This window comes from Gorilla gorilla, chromosome 2, assembly GCF_029281585.2.
Source record: "Gorilla gorilla gorilla isolate KB3781 chromosome 2, NHGRI_mGorGor1-v2.1_pri, whole genome shotgun sequence".
In the NCBI taxonomy this organism is placed as follows: domain Eukaryota; kingdom Metazoa; phylum Chordata; class Mammalia; order Primates; family Hominidae; genus Gorilla; species Gorilla gorilla.
Genome location: NC_086017.1, coordinates 183,966,194 through 183,990,155, shown reverse-complemented (window position 1 = coordinate 183,990,155; position 23,962 = coordinate 183,966,194). Strand labels below are relative to the sequence as shown.

At 37.3% G+C, this 23,962-nt stretch overlaps 1 protein-coding gene across 1 annotated transcript in view; it reads left to right on the top strand.

Annotated features, from left to right (window-relative positions):
- The window catches only part of SPATA16 (spermatogenesis associated 16), a 251,553-nt gene extending 237,850 nt beyond the window's left edge, over positions 1-13,703 (top strand). The window contains exon 11 of the mRNA XM_004038022.5: positions 13,368-13,703. Within this exon, the coding sequence (XP_004038070.4) occupies positions 13,368-13,490 (123 nt within the window). The 3' untranslated portion in view covers positions 13,491-13,703. The remainder of the gene's footprint in view (positions 1-13,367) is intronic.
- Positions 13,704-23,962: the final 10,259 nt, after the last annotated feature.

Genomic DNA, 23,962 nt, shown 5'->3' with positions numbered 1-23,962 from the left:
CCATTCTGTATTGAAAGTGGGATTAATACAGAGTTCAGAGCAATTGACTTGTAGCTCATTCAGTCATTTATAGTGTATTCATTATACCTTTCATCTCTGGGAGAAGGGCAAAAATAAAAGTACCTTTACATGCAGCTCTAAAGGAAGACATGGATCATTTATCCTTCTGATTATGATTTTCTTAAAATGATACCTGTGGAGAAGGGGACAAGACTGGAATCTAAAACACACACAAATTCCACAGCAAAATATACCCATGTGTCTCAGCATCATCAAAATTGAATTAAACTAATGTGTACTCTACCAAAATGACTTTCTGCTGGAGAATAGACTCTGGAGAGGAACATGAGAGGGCTGGTGAGAAGATGAGTGAGGACATATGTTGGAGAGATCCTAACTTAGATGTAGAATAAAGTAAGACCTATCTCTTATTACAAGAAATTTGAAAGGCTTTTAACTCCCAAAGACCTCTTAAGGAAAGAAGGCTCCTTCAGCTTTACAATAGGTGATTCACTTTATCATATTAATAAAGCTATTTAGAAGCAACTGGTCAAACTGATTCAAGAAATGAAAGCACATCTTCCTAAGGCACAGGGGTCAAAATCATTTTTTAAAAACCTATGATAGAGTACTTCTACTTTGAAGAATATAGAGTAGATTTGCTTTCCCCCATTCACCCCATTACATACAATTAAAATCCCTAGACATGGCTGGGCATGGTGGCTCATGCCTATAATCCCAGCACTTTGGGAGGCCGAGGTGGGCAGTTCACCTGAGGTCAGGAGTTCGAGGCCAGCCTGGCCAACATAGAGTGAAACCCCATCTCTACTAAAAAAATACAAAAATTAGCTGGGTGTGGTGGCACATGCCTGTAGTCCCAGCTACTTGGAAAGCTGAGGCAGGAGAATCACTTGAACCCGGGAGGCAGAGGTTTCAGTGAGCTGAGATCATGCTACTGCACTCCAGCCTGGGTGACAGAGCAAGACTCCGTCTCTCAAAAACAAAAACACAAGGTATCCCAATCTTCCTACCCTAACAGGGTAGTGTCAGAGAAGAACAGGTAGGGAGTCTGGACTTTTATCCCCAGTAGGAAGTAAATCTCCCCTTTTCCTTCCCCATCCTTGCTGGTATGGTGTTGGAGGAGACCTGGTAGAAAGTCAGGATTTTTAGCACCCAGCAATGGTAGTGAGTCTTCTCCCACAATGTTGTGTCAGTGAAGGCCACGTGGGAAACAGTGATAAGATATTCCTACCCTCCAAGCCACGAAGGTATCAGTGGAAACCCAGTGAGGAGCTTGAACTCCCATCGCCACCCAGAAGTAATGAGAAGCCTCTCTGTCAGGTGTTATGGAGGGTGAATTAGGAACCTGAACCTCTGTTTCCATGTGGAAGTAACAAGGCAGTTCCCTCATAATAAAATACCCAAAATGTCCAGATTTCAAAGATCACTCATCATACCAAAAACCGGAAAGATCTCAAACTGAATGAAGAAAGACAATCAATGACTGCCAAAACAGAGATGTCAGATATATTAGAATTATTGACATTTTAGGCCAGGTGCAATGGTTCATGCCTGTAATCTCAACAATTTGGGAGGCCAAGGCAGGTGGATCACTTGAGACCAGGAGTTTGAGACCAGCCTGGCCATCATGGCAAAACTCCATCTCTACTAAAAATACAAAAATTAGCAAGGCATGATGGCACACGCCTGTAGTCCCAGCTATTCAGGAGGCTGAGGCAGGAGAATCACTTGAACCCGGGAGGTAGAGGTTGCAGTGATGCGGGATCATGCGATTGCACTCCAGCCTGGGCAATAGAGTGAGACTCTGTCTCAAAAAAAGAAGAATTATCTGATGTTTTAAAGCAGGCATTATAAAAATGATTTAATGAGCAATTACAAACACATTTAAGTGAAAAAAACAGTCACAGCAAATAACAGAAAGTATCAACAAAGAGAAAATATAAAGAAAAACTAAATAGAAATTTTAGAACTGAAAAAATAAAATAACTGTAACAAAAAATTTATTGGATGGACTCAACAGCAGAATGAAAGGGACAGAGGAAATAATCAGTGAAAGAAAGACAGTACAATAAAAATTACCCAATTTTAGGCCGGGCACGGTGCCTCATGCCTGAATCCCAGCACTTTGGGAGGAAGAGGTGGGCAGATCATGAGGTCAGGAGTTCGAGACCAGCCTGGCCAATATAGTGAAACCCCCATCTCTACTAAAAATACAAAAAATTAGCTGGGCGTGGTGGCATGTGCCTATAATCCCAGCTACTCAGGAGGCTGAGGCAGGAGAATCACTTGAACCCGGGAGGCGGATGTTGCAGTGAGCCAAGATCATGCCATTGCACTCCAGCCCGGGCAACAGTGTGAGACTCCACCAAAAAAAAAAAAAAAAAAAAAAAAAAAAAAAATTACCTATTCTTAACAACAAAGAAAAAATAAACTGTAAAAAAAAGCCTCTGGATTCTGTAAGACTGTAATAACAGATTTAATATTCATGACATCAGAGTTTCAGAGTAAGAATAAGAGTGGGCAGGATGAAAAAAGTTCTCAAAGAAATAGTGGCTGAAAACTTCCCAAATTTGGCAAAAGACAAAATTATAAATTTAAGAAGTTGAGTGGATATCAACTAGGATAAGCCCAAAGAAATTTATACCAGGATACACCATAGTCAAACTTCTGAAGACTAAAGGCAAAAACATCTTAAAAGCAGCAAGAGGGAAATGATGCATTATCTATATGAAAAAATAAATGGCAATGGCTTTCTCATTAGAAACTATGGAGGCCAATAGTAAGTGGCATAATATTTTTCAAGCACTAAAAGAAAAGAATTGCCAACCCAATGCAAACATCTTTCAGGAATAAGGAAGAAATTAAGACATTCTCAGATGAAGGAAAACTGAGAGAATTCATCATCAGCAAACCTACCCAAAAAGAATAGCTTAAGAAAGTTTTCTGAATAGAAAGGAATCAAAAGAAAGGCCTAGAAATATCAAAAAGGCTGAGAGAACACAGTAAGCAAAAGTATGACTAAAAATAATACACTTTTCTTCTCCTCTTCATCATGTTTGGTGGGGGAAACAAAAATAATAACATTGTTTAATGTAGTTCTCAATTTATATAAAGGATTTAAGATAATTAAAAATGGGAGAGGGTGAAGAGACAAAGAAAGCAACGATTCTATACTTCAAATTTAAAATGAACACACACACATATTTTACGTACACACACATGTAATATCTAGAGCAAATACTTTAAAAGCCATACAAAAAGATATATCAAAAACTCTAGTTATGTCAAAATGGAATTCTAAAAAATGTTTAACCTCAAAAAGGTAGGGGGGGTGAAACAGAAGCAACAACCAAAGAAAATAAAAAATAAAATGGCAGACTAAGGTCTAACATACCAATAATTACACTAAATTTAAGTGGCCTAAATACACTAATTAAAAGACAGAGACTGGCAAAATAGACTTCAGAATATGACCCAAATATTCTGTCTACAAACTCACTTCAAATATGATGATGTAGAAAGCTTAAGAGTTAAAGAATGTAAAAAGAAATATCATGTAAACATTAACAAAAGGGAAGCAATAGTGCTTATATTAATATCAGACAAAGGAGACTTCAAGCAAAAATAGTTACCAGAGACAGGGAGGGATATGATATTCTATAACAATAAAATTATTAATCCACCAAAAAGACAAAGCGATTCTAAGTGTATGCACAAACAAGAGGGTCTGCAAAATATATGAAGCAAAAACTGATGGGACTAAAAGAAAAAATAGACATGTCCACAATTATAGTTGGAGATTTCAACTGCCCTTTCTCAACAATTGATAGAACAACTAAATAGAAAATCAACAAGAATATGCAATAACTTAATAACACTATCAAGAATCAGAATCTAATCAACGTTTATGTGCCCATGGAACATGCACCAAAATAGATGCTATTCTGGATCATAACAAACTTAAACAAATTTCTAAAAACTGAAATCATAAAGAATGTGTTCCACAACTGCAATGGACTCAAACTAGAAGTCAATAACAGAAAAATCTGCAAATACTTGGATAGTTCATGGATCAAAAAAGGAGTCTCAAAGGAAATGTAAGAATATATTGAACTAAATAAAAATGAAAATATATCAAAATTTGTGGGATACAGGTAAAATAGCAATGAGAGAAAAATGTATAGCACTAAATGCATACATTATAAAAGAAGAAGCTATCTCAAATCAATAACTGAAGTCCGAGTTCAAAAACCTAGAAAAAGAAGGACAAAATAAACAAAGCGAGCAGAAGGAAGAAAACAATAAGGATTAAACTAGAAATCAATGGAAATGAAAACAGAAAAATAAAGAAAATCAATGCCACAAAGAGCTGGTTCTTTGAACAGGTTAGTAAAATTTAAAAAAAATATCTAGCAAGACTAACAAATAAAAAAGGGAGAAGACACAAATCACCAATACCAGGAATGAAATGGAACATCACTACAGATGCTGCAGACAGTAAAAGGATAATAAGAGAATCTTAGAACAATTCTACATATATAAATTTGACAACTTTGATAAATATACCAATTCCTCAAAAAACATGCTACCACCACTCACCCAATATAAAATAGTTCCTTTAACCCTATAACTATTCATAATTATAAACTCCCCAGACATCTCCAAGCCCAGACATTTTCACTGGATGATTCTACCACACATTTAAAGAATTAACACCAACTCTGCACAATTTCTTTCAGAGAATACAAGAGTAGCAAACCCTTCCCAATTCATGTTATAAATCTAGTATTATCCCAGTACCAAATGGGACAAAAATAGTACCCAAAAAATCTACAAACCAATCTCTCTTGAATATAGAGGCAAAAATCTTAACATTATTAACAAATAGAATTTAGCAATATGTTTAAAAATTATATATCATCACTAAGTGGAATTTATCCCATAGATGCAAGAATGTTTGAATATTTCAAAATCAGTGTAATCTACCATATAAACAGATTACAGAAGAAAAATTACAAGATTATATCAATTGATGCAGAAAAAGCATTGGACAAAATTGACACTCATTTATGATTTAAAAAATACTCAGAAAACTAGGGATAAAGAGGAACCTCCTCAAATTGTTAAAGAGCATCTCCAAAAATTCTGTAGTTAAATACACTTAATAGTGAAAGAATAAAATCTTTCCCTCTAAAATCAAGAACAAGGAAAGGATATTAGCTTTCACCACTCTTATTCAACATAGTGCTGGAAATTCTAACCACTGCATTAAGGCACAAGAAGGAAAGAAAAGGCATGTAAAACAGAAAGGAAGAAATAAATCTGGCCTTCCCTATTTGCAGATAACATAATTGTCTACATAGAAATCCCCCCAAAAAAATGAGTTCAGCAAGGTTGCAAGATACAAGGCAAATGTACAAAACTCAGTTGTATTTTTATATAACAGCAATGATCAGGGACACTAAAATTTAAGACAGTATTATTTACAATTGCTCAAATAAATGAAATACTTTGGTGTGAATCTAGCAAAACATCTACATGAATTGTATGCCTAAAATTACAAAACAGTGATGAAATCAAAGATCTAAATAAATGGAGAGATATACTGTGTTTATGGATTGAAAGACCTCACATAATACAGACATCAAACTCTCAAATTTGAAATACAAGACTGTTTATATAGCTACAGTAATCAAGAATTTGTATACTGATGGAGGGATTAACACAAAGCTCAATGGAACAGAATAGAGAACCCAGAAATAAACCGATATATCCTGTGCTGATTGTTTTTATAAAGGAGTAAAAGCAATTCAGTGGAAGAAAAATAGCATTTTCAACAAATGATGCTGGAACATTTACACATCTGTAGACCAAAAATAAAAGAAAACTAAAACACAGCCTTGACCTAATCCTTACACTTCATACAAAAATTAACTCAAATTAGGTCATAGACTTAAATGCAAAATGTAAAACTATAAAACTTCTACAAAAGAATAGGAAAAAATCTACAGGATTTTGGTCTATGCAAACTTCTCAGACTTGACACCAAAAGCACAATCCGTAAAAGTTTATAAATTAGACTTCACCAAAATTAAAAACTTTACCTGTGGAAGGACTCTGTTAAAAAAAAAAAAAAAAGGATGAAAAAAAGCTCAGCATGAGAGAAAATACTTGCAAACCCTACATCCAACAAAAGACTATATACAGATTCTATAAAGAGCTCTCAAAATTCAGGAGTAAAAAAAAAAGCCAATCCAATTTGAAAATGACAAAGATATGAACAGACATTTACCAGAGTGAATGACAATTGAGCATGTTAAAGCATGTTCAACATCACTAGCCATTAGGGAAATGCAAATTAAAACCACAATGAGATGTCAATACACACCTATTAAAATGGCTAAAATGAGCAATAATGACAATACTAAATGCTGGTAAGGACACAGAGAAATTAGATCACTCATACGTTACTAATGGGATGTAAAATGGTACAACCACTGTGGAAAATAATACGGCAGTTTCGGGCACGGTGGCTCACGACTGTAATCCCAGCACTTTGGGAGGCCAAGGCAGGCGGATCACGAAGTCAGGAGATCAAGACCACCCTGGCTAACACGGTGAAACTCCATCTCTACTAAAAAATACAGAAAATTAGCCAGGCGTGGTGGCAGGCACCTATAGTCCCAGCTACTCGGGAGGCTGAGGCAGAAGAATGGCGTGAACCCGGGGGGCGGAGCTTGCAGTGAGCCGAGATCGCGCCACTGCACTCCAGCCTGGGTGACAGAGCGAGACTCTGTCTCAAAAATAAATAAAATAAATAAATAAATAAAACTAAATATAACCTGGGGATAACATCACTATTATAAAGCCTAAGATCAGTGCTTGAGATATTTGGCAGACCCTGCACTTGATGGATCAGCTGGTACCACCCAGACAGATAAACTGGCTCATCTGACCTTGTAACCTCCACCCAGAACTGACTCAGCACAAGACAGCTTTGACTCCCTTTGATTTCATTTCCAATCCAACCAATCAGCACTACTGAAAAAAAAAAAATTAAATATGCAGCTACCATATAACCTAGAAATTGCCCTCCTGGGCTTTTATCCCAGAAAAATAAAGACTTACGTTCAAACAAAGACCTGTATACAAATGTTTATAACTTATTTTACAATAGCCCAAATTATTGTAACTTATTTTACAATAACCCCAAACTGGAAATAATCTAACTAATGAATGGTTAAACAAACTGGTAAATTCATACCATGGAACATTAGTTAGTGATAAAAAGAAATAAACTATTGATACAACAACCTGAATAAATCTCCATAGAAGTGTGAAGTTATATACTATATGATTCCATTTAGATAACCTTCTTGCAATAACAAAATTATATAAATGAAGAACCTATGGCCAGGCACGGTGGCTCACTTCTAATCCCAGCCCTTTGGGAGGCTGACGCAAGCAGAAAACTTGAGGCCAGGAGTTCGAGACCAGCCTGAGCAATATGGTGAAACCCTGTCTCTACCAAAAATACAAAAATTAGCCTACTGTGGTGGCACATGCCTGTAATCACAGCTACTCGGGATGCTGAGGCAAGAGAATCACCTGAATCCAAGAGGCAGAGGTTACTGTGAGCCAAGACCACACCACTGCACTCCGGCTTGGGTGACACAGCAAGACTCTTGTCTCAAAAAAAAAAGAAAAGAAAAGAAAAAAAAACTTATTAGTTTATTAGTGGTTGTCAGGGCTTAAGAAGAGGTTAGGGACCAGGAGGAAAACAGATAGTTATAAAAAGGTAACATGAGAGATCTTTGTGGTAATGGAACTGTTCCGTATCTTGACTGTATCAATGTCAGTATCCTGGCTGTAGAATTCTACAGTTTTGCAAGATATTACCATTGATGGACACTGGGTAAAAAATATGCTGAGTCTTGTTGAGTTTCTTTTTACTGATGTGTGTGAATCCTCAATTATCCCAACATAAAAGTTTAATTTAATAATATATATTCAAACCTTCAGATAAATCTTACCAAAATTAATTTTTTTTAACTATGATACATGGTACCATAGCCTGTTCAGGCTGTTATAACAAAATGCCATAGCCTGGGTAGCTTATGAACAACAGAAATGTATTTCTTATCATTCCAGAGGCTGGAAAATCAAGGCAGTGGCAGACTCAGTGTCCATTGAAGGCCCCTTTTCTGGTTCATAGATGGTGCATTCTAGCTGTGTCTTCACATGGTGGACAGAGCAAACAAGTTCCCTTGGGCCTCTTTTCATAAGGGCACTAATGCCATTCACGAGAGCTCCATTCTTGTGACCTAATCGCCTCCCAAAGATCTTACATTCTAATACTATCACTTTGGGAGTTAGAATTTCAACATATGAATTTGGGAGGACAGAGACATTCAGACCATAACACATAGTTTCCTGGACTATGTGATAGCAAAATTTCATAATAGTTTTCTAACTCTATATTAAATATACTGAAAAGTGTTATCATTAGGGGTATTTTCAAGAGTTGGTGATATAGTTTGGCTTTTTTTTTTTTGCACGTTTTGTAAAATCTCAGGGGTAGGTACCCCAGATTTTTGTTACACTCTTATGACTAAAATACTAAATAATATACCAAATTCACTAAATGAAAAAGGAAAAACTTAGGGGCTTGTCTGTCTGTTTGAATACTAGCCAAAAGCTAAAGGAAACTGCTATATTATGAATAGTAGAAACAACTCCGTTTCAGAAACTTAAGTTTATTTTAGAAATTAATTTCAAGCCTATTTGAAAACAATTATAATTCTAATAAGAATTAAAATTCAAGCCATTTTGGATGATAAATATTTAAAAGCTTTTGGTCTGGAAATAAATCTGGAACAGAGCAAAGAAACTAATGTTATCAAATCCACTGTGGCGGAGTGAAATGTCTGTTTTGCCGAGAGGATTTTGGTCCAAACTCTAATCACTGAAAACACATTCCCATTCTGTAACTACCACTACAGTCATATAAACCTGATATTTATTCCTGACTAATTTTATTCCTATTTCCTCAACTTTCTTCTTTAAAAAAATCTTTTAAAGCTTTAATTAAAAAAAACATTATTTGAGCCCTCAATTCCTAAGGCATGAACATGTGCAAGCAAACCCATATAAACACACCTAATCCTCTCTCCTTGATTCAGGCTACATGAAATTTAATAGGAAGCCTAAATTCAAGCCCAGCATCTTCCTTCTCAGTATAATTTACTTGTTCATTCATGTTTGAGATCAACTTCTTCTCACGGCCATTACTGTCAAGAGAGAAGCCTGGTTCCCAAGGTATACACTAAGCCTGTGCCAGGGGGCACCAACCAAGTAGGGAACATCGGTGGGAAATGATAATTTTGGAAAGGATCAAAGTCATGTTTGAGGGGAAAATTATAACTTAATTGCTCTTCCCTTCACTTTATGGCTTAGTAGTTATATTCAGATGCCAGGGCTGCCATAGCAAAGTACCACAAACTGAGGGGCTTAAACAACAGAAATGTATTATTTCACAATTCTGGAGCGTAAGAGCCTGAAATCAGTGTCTTCAAGGTTGGGTCCCTCTGAGGGCTGTGCAGAAGAAACTGTTCCCTGCCATTCCCCTAGTTTCTGGTGATTTGCTGGCATTCTTTATCGTACCTTGGCTTGTGGGGGCATCACCCCAATCTCTGCCTTCCTCTTCACATGGTATTCTTCCTGTGTGTGCATCTGTCTCCAAATTTCCCTGTTTTATAATGACACCAGTCATTTTGGATTAGGGCCCACCTAAGGACCTCATTTTAACTTGATTAGCTATGTAAATACCCTATCTCCAGATAAGGCCACATTCTAAAGTACTGGGGCTTATGACTTTAACATATAAATTTAGAGGGGGACACAATTCAACCCATAATAGTAGTGTTTAAGTGTGAATTAAAAGGTGTTGAGAAACTGACTGATGACAATTTCCTTACTCTTTGATATGGGTTATGACCAACAGTCATATGATGGGTCAGAACCTGCCCTCCTACTGAGATATTTCATTCCCCTCAATCATCAGACATCCTAAAATTCTCTACAAGCTCATTTGGTCTAATGTCCATATCACTGTAATGTCAAGTCTGCATTGGCGCATATATACACAAAAAAAGTTATCTGCCCATTTTTCAAAGGGGAAAATTAGACCCAGAATGACAAAGTAGCCTATCTGATACAGTTAAGCAAGTAGATTCTGTACCAAAGAGAGTCTAATAAAGCCTCTGCTTCAAAAACTGTGTCCTTTCTTGTGTACTTACATATTTCTTTGTGTTTTATTTTCCTAAGGGCTTTACAGAAATTTCTATCATTTGCAATCTGTTCTTCTAGTTATATGAATCTATTTTCTCTTTAACCAGCATTTTTCTTTCCTTGACATAAAAAAAAGAAAATAAAGAACCAGCTTTTCTAAAAAACATGTTGCAGCTCTCCTACACGTCAGTAAGTATAGAAGCTAAAATTGACTTACTTTGCTGCATATCGTGTCATTTATCTAATGGTGTAATCTAAGGGAATAACCTCTGATTTGAAAATATGAGTACTCAGTTTTAGGACTGGACTACTTGGCTCTGATGTGAGTGTAAGTCATGGAATTTTATGACCAGATGTGTCTTTGGAAATTATCCAGGCCAACCCTCTTTTAATACCAACTGTTGGTGAAAACTGAAGTTCAGAAAGGCCAAGTAATTTCCCTGGGGTCACAGAGCAGTGTTAGAAGCCAACCCGAGAGCAGAATTCAACATTCCTACTGACTCCTCATCCAGTGCCCTTTCTACTCCTGGCTGTTTCAAGTACACAGGCAAGACAGTCTCAAAGCTAAACAATGGTAAAAGAATGGTGACAAGAGAAAGTAATGTTTATTTAATTTATAGAAGAAAAGAATGCCTTCTGATATCCCTCATTCCAGGCATGACTTAAATATGGAAAAACACATGGTTTTGTGAAACTCTTCAAGTCTTTTATCAGAGAGTAGGATTACTGAGGTTCTACAATATCCTAGGTTTTGGAAATAGTGGACAACATGGACCTGGTCCCTGCCTTATGGAGCTGAAAGTCCAGATGAGAAGACAGATGTTATATAAATCATTATAAACAATTAAGTTTAAAAATTACAATATCTAAAGAGATGAAAAAATGTTGCTGAGACAACCAACTTGGCCTGGGTTCTGAAGGAAGACTTCCCTGAAGCATTGATGTTTGACCTGAAATCTAGAGGATATGTAAGTGTTCTAACGGACACGTTCCATTAGGAAGATGGAGGGGGCATAGAACAATGCATGGCTGTGCTCAGATAATTGAGAGATGTCCCACATGGCTAAAGCAGATGGATTGATGTTAGACAGCACCAGAGATACAAGTGAAACCTGATAACCCAGGTGTAGAGGTGTATAGACCATGTTAAGGGTTTAGAAATCCATTTAATATAATTAAGCAAGGGAAAGATGTGAGATCAGATTTATCTGTTTAAAAGTTCATTCCAGCATCATTATGAGATGGATTAAAGCACAGGAGGGAGACAGGCCGGGTAGGAGGTGAACATACAGGCCAGATACAGCACGCACATAGTATGTGCTCTGGACCTGCCCAGTTAATTCAGCAGAATTCTTTTATTCCAGTGACATATCTTGTGTTTCTTGTCTTTTTAAAATAAAATGCAACCCCGTTACTCAGTACTGCTCTTAATGAACACAATTGTTTTTAAAAGACAGCAGATACCTAATGGATATTTAAAAACAATTATTTCACTGTCTTATTGAAGGAAGCTTTTTGCTGCATTAGAATTGTAATTTAAAATTATATTTGGGCTAATTGCAAATATTCTTATTGTAAAGAACTTTGATTTAAATGATACATTGTCAATACAAATAATGTGAATGAATCATCAACTCAACTATTGAAGTAATGGTAAGCTGCCATCCATTATATTTGCACTGACTGTGCTCCATGTTAATTTTTTAATGTCTTATTTTGGTGAAAATCAGATAGTGTATATGTGTATGTGTGTGCGTGTATATATATATACACATATTATATATATGTATTTATATATGGAATACATAGAATAATGCATTAACTTCATGGAGGAATCCAAAAATATTCTGTCAAATTATTTTTATGTGTCCTGCAATGATCAGACATCATAAAAAACAATGTGCTTTTTAAAAAATGTACCTGAAATAGTTTTTACAAGGGTTTCAAAAAGAATAGTTTTCATATAAATAATTTATCTTGTTTTCTTAAAAAAAAACAACAGTGGACCGTTTATGTCACTGGTATGATATGAGACCTAAGCATAACATATGGATGAGTGCTACCATTTATTATTCTCTTTTTGACAATCTGAATTATCCTTTGGATATTACTCTGAATGATAAATCAAGCAATTTAAAAGTGGAACTCAAAATTGGAAAATTGAAGTTGTAAGTGCTTTTATCTTAAGTAGATGATACGTTCATGTACCTTGAATAGTAAGTGCTCTAGCTTTGAGTTAACTTTATGACAATGAGCTCTTCAGTGAGTAATGTTAGGCTAATACAATATGCAGGTCCTAGGAGTCAGGGTTAAGTATGAATTGTATATCTACTGACTTTCATGAGAACTCAATTCAGCATATGTGTAAACTTTTATTCTATAGTTTTTTCTGACAAACAGTGTACTACATTCTATCAACTGCCATTGAATAATTGTAAGTTTTCTTTGAAGAAAGACTAATTCTTTTTCAAGAATTGTTGTGTATAACATTATTTTACCTTATTCCCTGGAGTGTGGCATTTTTTAAGAAAATGCATTCTTTCAGAATTTTGATTGAAAGGAGACATGATTCTTGCCAAGACTATACAAATGCTCATTTTTCTCCCATGTTGGTTAGGAGCATCTAAATGCTAGAATCTCTGGCTTTGAAGGAGGTAAGTTTGTTTGTTTGTTTTCACTCTTATTGTTGATAAAGGAGATGGAGAAAAGGCTTGCCATGGATTAATATTTTACCATTCACTTTCCTTTGAAATCCCTGGTTTTACTGACCATTAAAAACTGCATGGTGACAGTAATCCCCATTTCCATTCCCAATACCTTGGACCAAGTGATAAGGCAAACTCCTGCACTTCTGCTTTGTGTTAAGTTAGTAAAACAGGGAGACCTGTAATGGAAAGAGAAGAAGGCTTTTATGTGTAATCATTTCTGTTTCTGCCAGTTCTGTTCCAACATGGATTTGTATGTGCCATTTATTTTAAATACGTCACCATTTTTATAAGTATACAAAACCCAGGAAAACAACAACAAATCTTGTTGCATCTGTTTATTTCTTCTAGGTTGGACAAATTGAAGATTTTCTATACCAATTAGAGGACAGTTTCTTAAAAACTAAAAAACTGAGAACTGCTCGAAGGCAAAAAACAAAAATGAAGCGACTTCAAACTGTTCAGCAAAGCTAGTCATTAGGGAGCAGGCACTACCACTAAGATATCCCAGAAGAAGAGGCAAGGGCATCCACTCCAATGCCCACCTAGTACTGTGAAGCTGGATAACAAAAGCTTGTCACCAAAAGAAAGAGGTGGTATTCCCCTCAGTTCATCTTTACCAAAGACACTCTATGTTTCATTAATCTCAACTGGCAGCAATAAATATTCTCAGCAAGTTTGACTTGACTTTTGTTCAGATTTTTCTTGTTTAGTTAAAGAGCTTATAAAATAACCATTGATACCTCTTTCACTGCCTTGATCTTTCAAAATGGACAAAGGTATATCAGGTCTACGCAATAATGCTTATAGTATACATCTATAATCATGTATATTCATTAAGAATCATTCACAGGCCACCTACAAATACAGAAAACAATATAAATGCAAAATTGAACTTATAAAACTAATAATATACTTTCCCAACTCTTATAAAGATAGTCATACATGGTATGTCTGACATCAGTTAAGTTGTCTCATTAAGTTGTTTTTTTCCTCTAGATCCTTTATATTGTATTTTCTCTGCCCCTTAAGCTATGCAACACAAATTTGACAAGATAGTCAAGTTTGCATGTTTGACAAGGTAGTGAGTTGATAGCCATCACTGAAGACCTCAACTGATGCCAACAAAAAGATCTGAGAATAGAATAAGGAGGAGGAGCCCAGATCCTGAGTAAAATAGAAAAACATAATTTGTTTAATAGTGAAAAATAAATAGAATTTTGGAATACATTGATAAAAGCTCAAAAAATAAAATGAACCCAATCAAAATTTCACAGCAGAAGTAATAGACTAAATGATTTATGACAGTTTATCCAATGTTTAACCTAATAACATACAAAAAATTATAATATTAAAGCTAGAGGCATCACACTACTGAATTTCAAAATAGATCACAAAGCTATGGGAATCAAAACAGCATGGTACTAGCACAAAAACAGCACATTGACCAGTGAAATAGGATACATAGCCCTAAAATAAACCCACACATTTATGGTCAATTGACTTTTGACAAAGGTGCAAAGAACACACAATGGGAAAAGGATGATTTCTTCAATGAAAGGCATTGGTAAAATTGGATATCCACACGCAGAAGAGTAAAAATGGACTCTTGTTCCACTCCTTATACAAGAATCAATTCAAAATGGGTTAAAGACTTAAATGTAAGATCTGCGATTGTAAAACTACTAGTAGGGAATATAGAAGGGAAGCTCCATAACATTGGTCTGGGCTGTGATTTCTTAAGAGCCCATAAGCACATATAATGAAAGCAAAAATAAACAGCTGGGATTGCATCAAACTAAAGAGCTTTTGCACAGCTAAGGAAACAATTAACAGAATGAAGAGACAACCCACAGATTGGGATGAAATATTTGCAAATCATTTATTGGACAAAGGACTAATATCTAAAATATACAAGGAACTCAAACTACTCAGTAAAAATAAAACAAATAACCATATTAAAAAATGGGCAAAAGACCTGAAAAGACATTTCTCAAATGAAGATATACAAGTAGACAACAGATATATAAGAAAATGCTCAACAACTCTAATCATCAGAGAAATGTAAATTAAAACCACAATGAGATATCACCTAACATATGCTAGATTTGCTATGTATAAAAAGATTAAAGATATTAAGTGTTGTTGAGGACTTGAAGAAAAGAAAACCCTTGTAGATGATTGGTGGTACTGTAAATTAGTACAACCATTTTGGAAAACAATATGGGGATTCCTCAATAAGGTAAAAGAATTATCAGGGGACAAAACAGTTCAAGGTGGCTGACTAAATGCATCTGGCACTTGCTTCTTCCACAAAGAAGAACCAAATAGCAAGTAGATAATTATACTTCAAATAGATTATATGAGAGAGAACACTGGAATCCATCTGACAAGGGACGGGAAACACTGAGAGCAAGGAAGGAAAGGGAAGCAGGTCAGCCTGCTCAGCTGGGATTGGCTGGGAGCCTGGAGAAGCTTTCTAATGCAGGTAAGGGTAAGTGAGAGACCCCCCCAACTGGTCCATATTCCCACTGCAGACTCCTGCAGTCCTAGCCACTGGAAAGCCCCTTGACCCTTGCAGGCCCTGAGTAACATAAAGAACGGCCTGAAGACTGTACTCCAGAGAGGGAGCTCACAAAGAGTCCCAGGAACTCCCAGGTCCTAAGTAGCTGCAGCAGGATGCCAGTTTGAGAACCCAGTGCCCACCACACAGCATCTTGCCCTGGGGCCCAGACACCCCTACACCTCCACAATCCTGGACCCCACTGACATTCCCCACCTATAGCTGCCACTAATGGAGCCAAGACAGAAACCACTGGCAGCAACTCACCCTCCCAAGCAGAGGAGTGGCTGCACATTTTCACACACCCCTGGAACAGAAAGGATGCTCACAGAAGTAGAGAGTTGAATAGTAGTTACCAGAAACTTGGGAGAGACAGGAAAAGGGAAAACATTGATCAAAGAGGACAAAATTACAGTTAGAAAGGAGGAGTAAGTTCTGGTAATCTATCGCACAGCATGGTGACTACAAGTTAATAATAATGTGTATTTCAAAATAGCTAAAAGAGAATTTTAAATGTTCTCACCATAATGAAGTGATAAATATTTGCAGTGAAGGGTATGTTAATTAGCCTGATTGGATCATTCCACAATATACACATATAATGAAATATCGCATTATATACAATTATTAGTTGTCAATTGAAAATAAAACTTTTCAAAACCTTATAATGTGAAAAGAAAAAAGTAAGATATAAAACTATTAATATATGCCACATAATTATAACTGCATTATAATTTGAATTAAATATATATTTGTTATTAAATATATACCTATAAAACACTGGAAAGAAATAAGATATTAAGAATGGCTATCTTTAGTAGGAGTAATTATGAGTAATTTTGTTATCTTTTCCTTAATGTTATGGAATATGTTCCTTAATAATAAAAAAAGTCTTTAAAAAATTATTATTATTTATTATCACTTTGCAGAGAAAGAACTAATTCAGATCAGCTTTTCTTCCTAGTTTATATAAAAAATATGTATTTTTTCTTTATAAGAAAATAGTATTATTTTTTCAGAGTATACATATATATGCATATATATTCTGATATATATATATATATTCTGATACTGGCATCATAAATAATGGTGATTGCACAAACAGAAGCCAAAGGAAGCATTTCACTTAAAGAATTCTTTAAGGTATAAAAATTTTTATGACTGCCCCCACCAAGCATCCCTGGTGCAGGAAGTCCAGAAGGTCACTAGGTAACTATTACCGAAGAACCAATTACGGTATTTTATCTGTGTTTACAAATAACAAATATGGTAATATGTGGGTTGTCCCTTGTCTGTCTCACTTGTGTTCCCCATAACTTTCTCCTCCGATTATTTTGTTTAGTTCTTTCCCTGTACTCACAGTATATCATCTCATGAAATATGAGATGATCACAGACCAACGTCCCTTAAATCAAAATGTATTGAAGGTTGAGAGACCACTGGCAGAGCAAAGCTGTGATTTACAGTGGCTTGATTCATTGAGATGATATGATGGAGTCTAAGTTCAATCAGATATTTCACAAGTGGCCTGATCCACTCAGCAGTTTCCTGGGCTCATGGACATGGATACAAAGGACTATTGTACAATCTTGACAAGCAGCAGATTGTCAAGATGGAGTGTAATGACACCTGGAGGCAGGCAGCTATTTATGACAAACCATCAAAGGAAAGGTAAGTCAGAAAATAGACCCAAAGAGCATCCCAAAAGTTATAATGTGAGCATACTCTGTTTGTATCTTAATGAAAAAAAGCCAGAGACACTCACACCACAGGAGATAATCAAAGCTCAAAATTATTCTCCATGCATGTGATATAATAAATAGTATGGGAACTTGAAAATTATATATTGAATATGTGCTTTTATTGTGATGCACCAATCCAAAGCAGTGTGCAGAATTAATATGCATTAATAATCAAGATTTTAGCTTCCTTTTAAGATAAATGTTTGAAAAAGTAGCAAGGCAAATATTTCGTGAGAAATGAGAAGACCAAATCCCTGATGTTAATAGGAAGTCAGCCCTTTCTCTAAAACTCATACAACAGGTTGACAGATATAAATAGTTGTCTCAGGTCTGCTTCCATAAAGCCAGAAGGGAAAGCTGGTATAGTACAGCTGTTAAATAGAAAGATACCTCTCACAGGTGCCACCCAAGTTAGCTGATGATGATAGTAATCATCATATGAAAAGCAAAATGGGCTTAGATTTTGAAGACCTGTGTTCAAATCCTAGCTCTGTGTAAAAAGGGATAATTCTTTTCCTACCTAATAAGGTTTTAGTAAGGAATAAATGACATAATGAATCATGAAATAATTTTTAAACACTGAAGCAATAATACCTTACCTGTATTGACAACTCACTATAAACCAAACATTGTTCAGCTTTGTCCTTATCACAATGCTGAGACGAGAAATGTTATCTTCTTTTTACCTAATAGTAACGTCAAGCCCAAGGGGTGAAGTGACTTTCTTACAGCTAGAAAGTAGCAAAGCTTGAATTTGAACCAGGCGGTTTTACTCCAGAATAGGGACTTGATATACTGCTTTTCTATGTTTTATTTTTATATCACTGTTTTTAGAACCTTGTGGGTCCTAAGTAAAATTAGAAATATACATGCCTAAGATTGCCCAAAAATGACCATGGGAACTCACTCCGTCCAATTAGGTAGGCACTACTCATGTGGGACAACTGAGGCCCTGAAATTGGCTAGTGCAAACAAAGAACTGAATTTTTAATTTTAAATTTAACTTGTTAAAGTTAAATTTAAATTTAAAAACTGATACTCAATTCGGTTATTGGAAAATGTTGAAGTATATTTGGAACAACTTGGGTATGAATATTGACTTTTTAACTATACATTTTATGAAATCTAAATACAGATCAAGTATTCTGGATGAAAATTTGGCATTCAAATTGAGATGTGCTGTAAGTGTAAAATACACACTTAATTTCAAAGACTTGGTATCAAGGATGTAAAACACCTCAATAACAATTTTTATATTGATTACATAAAACAATAATTTTTGGATATAGTGATTCAAAGAAAATACATTATTAAAATTAATGTTACCCATTTTTTGTTAATTTTTTAATGTAGTTACTAAAATATTCAAAATTACGTAGGTGGCTCAAATGATATTTCTGTTGAACAGCACTGGCCTGGACAATAAGTCAGATGGAATTGAGAGCTCTCCCCTTCTTCTGGCAGGATGAGCTGAACTGGATCTCAGCCTTCAGACCCTGACTGTAAGTTTCTGTGAACCCAAGGTCCCCAGGAGCAGGGCAATTGGCTTTTCCAGACAACTGGCCATGAAAGTCCTATAGTCTGTTAGTATCTGTATTAGTCTGTTCTTTCACTGCTAATAAAGAACAGCCCAAGACCAGGTAATTTATAAAGGAAGGAGGTTTAATTTATTCAGAGTTCCACATGGCTGGGGAGGCCTCAGGAAACTTACAATCATGGTGGGAGGTGAAGGGGAAGCAATCGTGTCCTTCTTCACATGGAGGCAGGAGAGAAAAGTGCAGAGCAAAGGTGGGCAAGCCCCTTATAAAACCATCAGATCTCATGAGAACTCATTCACTATCATGAGAACAGCATGAGGGTACCGTCCCCATGATTCAATTACCTCCCACCAGGTCCCGCCCCCAACACATGAGGATTACAATTCAGGTTACAATTCAAGATGAGATTTGGGTGGGGACACAGAGCCAGACCACATCAGTATCTATCCCCTTTAATACTTTTCCTTAAGATGAGAGATCAACAAGGAAGAAGGTTCTGCTCCCAGAATGTGCACCCACAGTGTGTCCAACACAATGCCCTACAGCCAGCACATCTTGCTGTGGACATGACAAATATTACATCTGACTGAACCTTGCATTGTTTCCCTAATAAAGCCTTTCTTTATAAAGCAGAACTATAGGATTTGCCTTGGCTTAAGACAGATAGTGATCGCTAAAGGACCCACCTTGCACGACAGTGCCTCCTGGGAATACTTGAGCAGAATAATCCTAGGAAAAGCCTAAAATTTTCTACTAGTAGGAAGGTAGATACTCAAAGAGCATTGAGATTTGTGATCTTATCGTTAATGTAACACATGGTTACTTAACACAGGAGAAGCCAAGGATATACTGGGAACATCTGTAACCAGTGTTAATCCCTTGAGTCACATTATCCCATAAAAACATAAGTGGTAGCAAAGCGAAGTTCCTGAACTAGCACACACAATGCATTTAACCAAGAACAAAGTAGAAACACAATACTACTTATATACTCCAGGGACAGAGAATTCCTTTCCACTAGCAGAGAAAGAGCTATCTATTGATGAGAAAATTGACCTCCATATAATGCTAATTAAATGAGAGCATCCAAATATATGCCAGGACATAGAATGGACATTAGGACAGTAATGTGAAGTAATACAGAAAGCATTGGCTTTCTTATTGTGTAATCCATATCTCAGTTACCAAATCCATGAAATGATGATAATAGTCCTCATATGTGTATTGAGAGCCCCCATATATTTTAATGGTATAAATAGTGTGTGACACATAATGGAGAGTCTAAATATTAGTGTCCTCCCTCTAAGATAGAAAGTAGAGTAAAAAACAGTCCCTGGCCTAAAGGAGTTAACACTATAGCAGAAGGAGCAGGCCTGCAAAGGCCTGTCCTGAAATATCTCTGATAGTGCTGCCTAACTGAGTACCTCTATGTGGCAGGTGGGAAGGAGCTGCTAGCTCTGCGTGGGTGTGTGAATGCAGGACAACCAGAAAATGAATGTTCAGAGGACAGAGGGACAGGAATATGACACCAAAGATGTATGAAATTGAACTAATATGAAGTGGTCCCAAAACAGGAAGTAGAAATGGCTTCCTTGAAAATAAAATTGCTTTCAAGCTATTTTATTGTCATTTGCCTTTCTCATAAATGTTTAACACAGAAAAACCAGTTATTTGAGGTATTTAATGAGCTGTGGTCCAAATAATAACAATTTAAAACTAAAAATATGTGTGCTCTACCAGAACTCTAGATCTTTTTAAGATAGAAGTATGTCTTCTCCCTTATACTTTACAACAAGGCAGGCTTTTTTTTCTATTCTAGCTCAAAATGTCAAATTTTTCCACCCTGCCTGCTTCATTCCCACTGTCACTGCCTTAGTTCAGACTTTTTCACATCTCCTACAAGTTGTCATTGCAGGTGGGCCTTGCCTCAATCAGTTTGCTGCTATAAAAAATTATCATAAACTGGGTGGCATAAACAACATTTATTACTCCTAGTTATGGAGTCTAGGAAGTTCAAGATCAAGGTGCTAGCAGATCTGATGTCTGGTGAGGCCCTCTTCCTGGCTTACAGATGGGCGCTTTCCTGCTGTATCCTCACCTGATAGAGAGTAGAAAAGGGAAGCAAGCTTACTGTGTATCTCTTTATGAAGACAATAATCCCATCATTAAGTCTCTACCCTTATGACCTAATTACCTCCCAAACACTCCATCTCCTAATATCATCCCATTGAAACTTAGGCTTTCAACACATGAATTTGGGGAGTCACAATGATGCACCCCATAACAGGTATTATTCTCCCTGATTTCTCCTCACTCCAATCCCTCCTCCACACTGTGATCAGAACAATCTTTATGAATCTCACAATCTGAATCTGCATGGGTGTATGAATGTCATACACTTTTACACCAGCAGCAGCTCCCTATTTCCACAAGAGATTCCAGACACTTTAAAGGCACCGAGATTTCAAGACCCAGCTCTACCTAACTTGCTGCCCTATCTTTTGGGTAACCCCACCCTGGAGCACCCCATATTTCAGGACGATGGGTACCTGTATTAGTCCGCTTTCTCACTGCTGGTAAAGACATACCTGAAACTGGGCAATTTACAAAAGAAAGAGATCTATTGGGCTTACAGTACCACATGGCTGGGGAGGCCTCACAATCATGGCAGAAGGCATGGAGGAACAAGTCACATCTTACATGGATGGCAGCAGGCAAAGAGATGGCTTGTGCAGAGAAACTCCCATTTTTAAACCATCAGATCTCATGAGACCCATTCACTAACACAAGAACAGCACAAGAAAGACCTGGTCCCATGATTCAGTAACCTCCCACCAGGTCCCTCCCACAACACATGAAAATTCAAGATGAGATTTGGATGGAGACACATCCAAGCCATATCATTCCACCCCTGACCCCTCCCAAATCTCAGGTCTTCACATTTCAAAAGCAATCATCCCTTCCCAACAGTCCCCCAAAGTCTTAACTCATTTCAGCATTAACTCAGAAGTCCACAGTCCAAAGTCATCTCACTGAGACAAGGCAAGTCCCTTCCGCCTATGAGCCTGTAAAATCAAAAGCAAGTTAATTACTTCCTAGATACAATGGAGGTACAGGTATTGGGTACAGCCATTCCAAATGGGAGAAATTGGCCAAAACAAAGGGGCTACAGGCCCCATGCAAATCCAAAATCCAGAAATATACTGAAATCTTAAAAAGCTCCAAAATGATCTCCTTTGACTCTATGTCTCACATCCAGGTAACGCTGATGCAAGAGGTGGGTTCCCATTGTCTTGGGCAGCTCCATCATGGTGGCTTTGTGGGGTACAGCCTCCTTCCCAGCTGCTTTCACAGACTGGTGTTGAGTGTCTGTGGCTTTTCCAGGCGCATGGTGCAAGCCGTCGATGGATCTACCATTCTGGGGTCTGGAGGATGGTGGCCTTCTCACAGCTCCACTAGTCAGTGCCTCAGTAGGGACTGTGTGTGGGGACTCCAACCCCACGTTTCCCTTCCCAACTGCCTTAGCAGAGGTTCTTCATTAGAGCCCTGCCCCTGCATCAAATCTGTCTGGACATCCAGGCATTTCCATACATCCTCTGAAATCTAGGAGGAGGTTCCCAAACCTTAATTATTGACTCTTGTGCACCTGCAGGCTCAACACCATATGGAAGATGCCAAGGCTTGGAGCTTGCACCCTCTGAAGCCATGGCCCAAGCTGTACCTTGGCCCCTTTTAGTCATGTCTGGAGCAGCTGGGATGCAGGGCACCAAGTCCCTAGACTGCACATAGCACGGGGACCCTGGGCTCAGCCCATGAAACCATTTTTTCTTGCTAGGCCTCTGGGCCTGTGATGGGAGGGGCTGTTGTGAAGACCTCTGACATATCCTGGAGACATTTTCCCTGTCTTGGGGATTAACATTTGGCTCCCTGTTACTTATGCAAATTTCTGCAGCTGGCTTGAATTTCTCCTCAGAAAATGAGATTTTTCTCTTCTATTGCCTTGTCAGGCTGCTAATTTTCCAAACTTTTATGCTCTGTTTCCCTTTTGAAACTGAATGCCTTTAACAACACCCAAGTCACCTCTTGAATGCTTTGCTGCTTAGAAATTTCTTCCACCAGATGCCCTAAATCATCTCTCTCAAGTTCAAAGTTGCACAAATCTCTAAGGCAAGGGCAAAACGCCATGTCTCTTTGCTAAAACATAACAAGACTCACCTTTGCTCCAGTTCCCAACAAGTTCCTCATGTCCATCTGAGACCACCTGAGTCTGGACTTTATTGTTCATATCACTATCAGCATTTTTTGTCAAAGCCATTCAACAAGTCTCTAGGAAGTTCCAAACTTTTCCACATTTTCCCATCTTCTTCTGAGCCCTCTAAACTGTTCCAACCTCTGCCTGTTACCAATTTCCAAAGTTGCTTCCACATTTTCAGATATCTTTTTAGCAGCACCCCACTCTACTGGCACCAATTTACTGTATTAGTCCATTTTCTCACTGCTGGTAAAGACATACCCAAGACTGGGCAATTTACAAAAGAAAGAGATTTATTGGGCTTACAGTTCTACATGGCTAGGGAGGCCTCATAATTGTGGCAGAAGGCAAGGAGGAGCAAGTCACATCTTACATGGATGGCAGCAGGCAAAAGACAGGGCTTGTGCAAAGAAATTCCCATTTTTAAAGCCATCAGATCTCCTGAGACCCATTCACTATCACATGAACAGCATGGGAAAGACCTGCCCCCATGATTCAACTACCTTCCACCAGGTCTCTCCCACAACACATGGGAATTCAAGATGAGATTTGGATGGGGACACAACCAAACCATATTAGTACTACACCCTGATGATCTTCCCTATACCCTTTCCTTTCTTCCCCACTTAGTCTTCAAATTCTCAACTCAAAATGTCCTCATTCTTTAAAACCTTCACCCAGTCACTTCCCTTCCCCAACATCCAGGCAGACTTAATCATACTTTACTTGATCTTCATGTAACACTTTCTTCATACCACCAGCATAACTCTGGTCATGTCATATCATATAAGAATGAATTGTGTACACATTATTTTTCTCCATTACAGTGTGGACTTTTAGAGAGCAAGGAT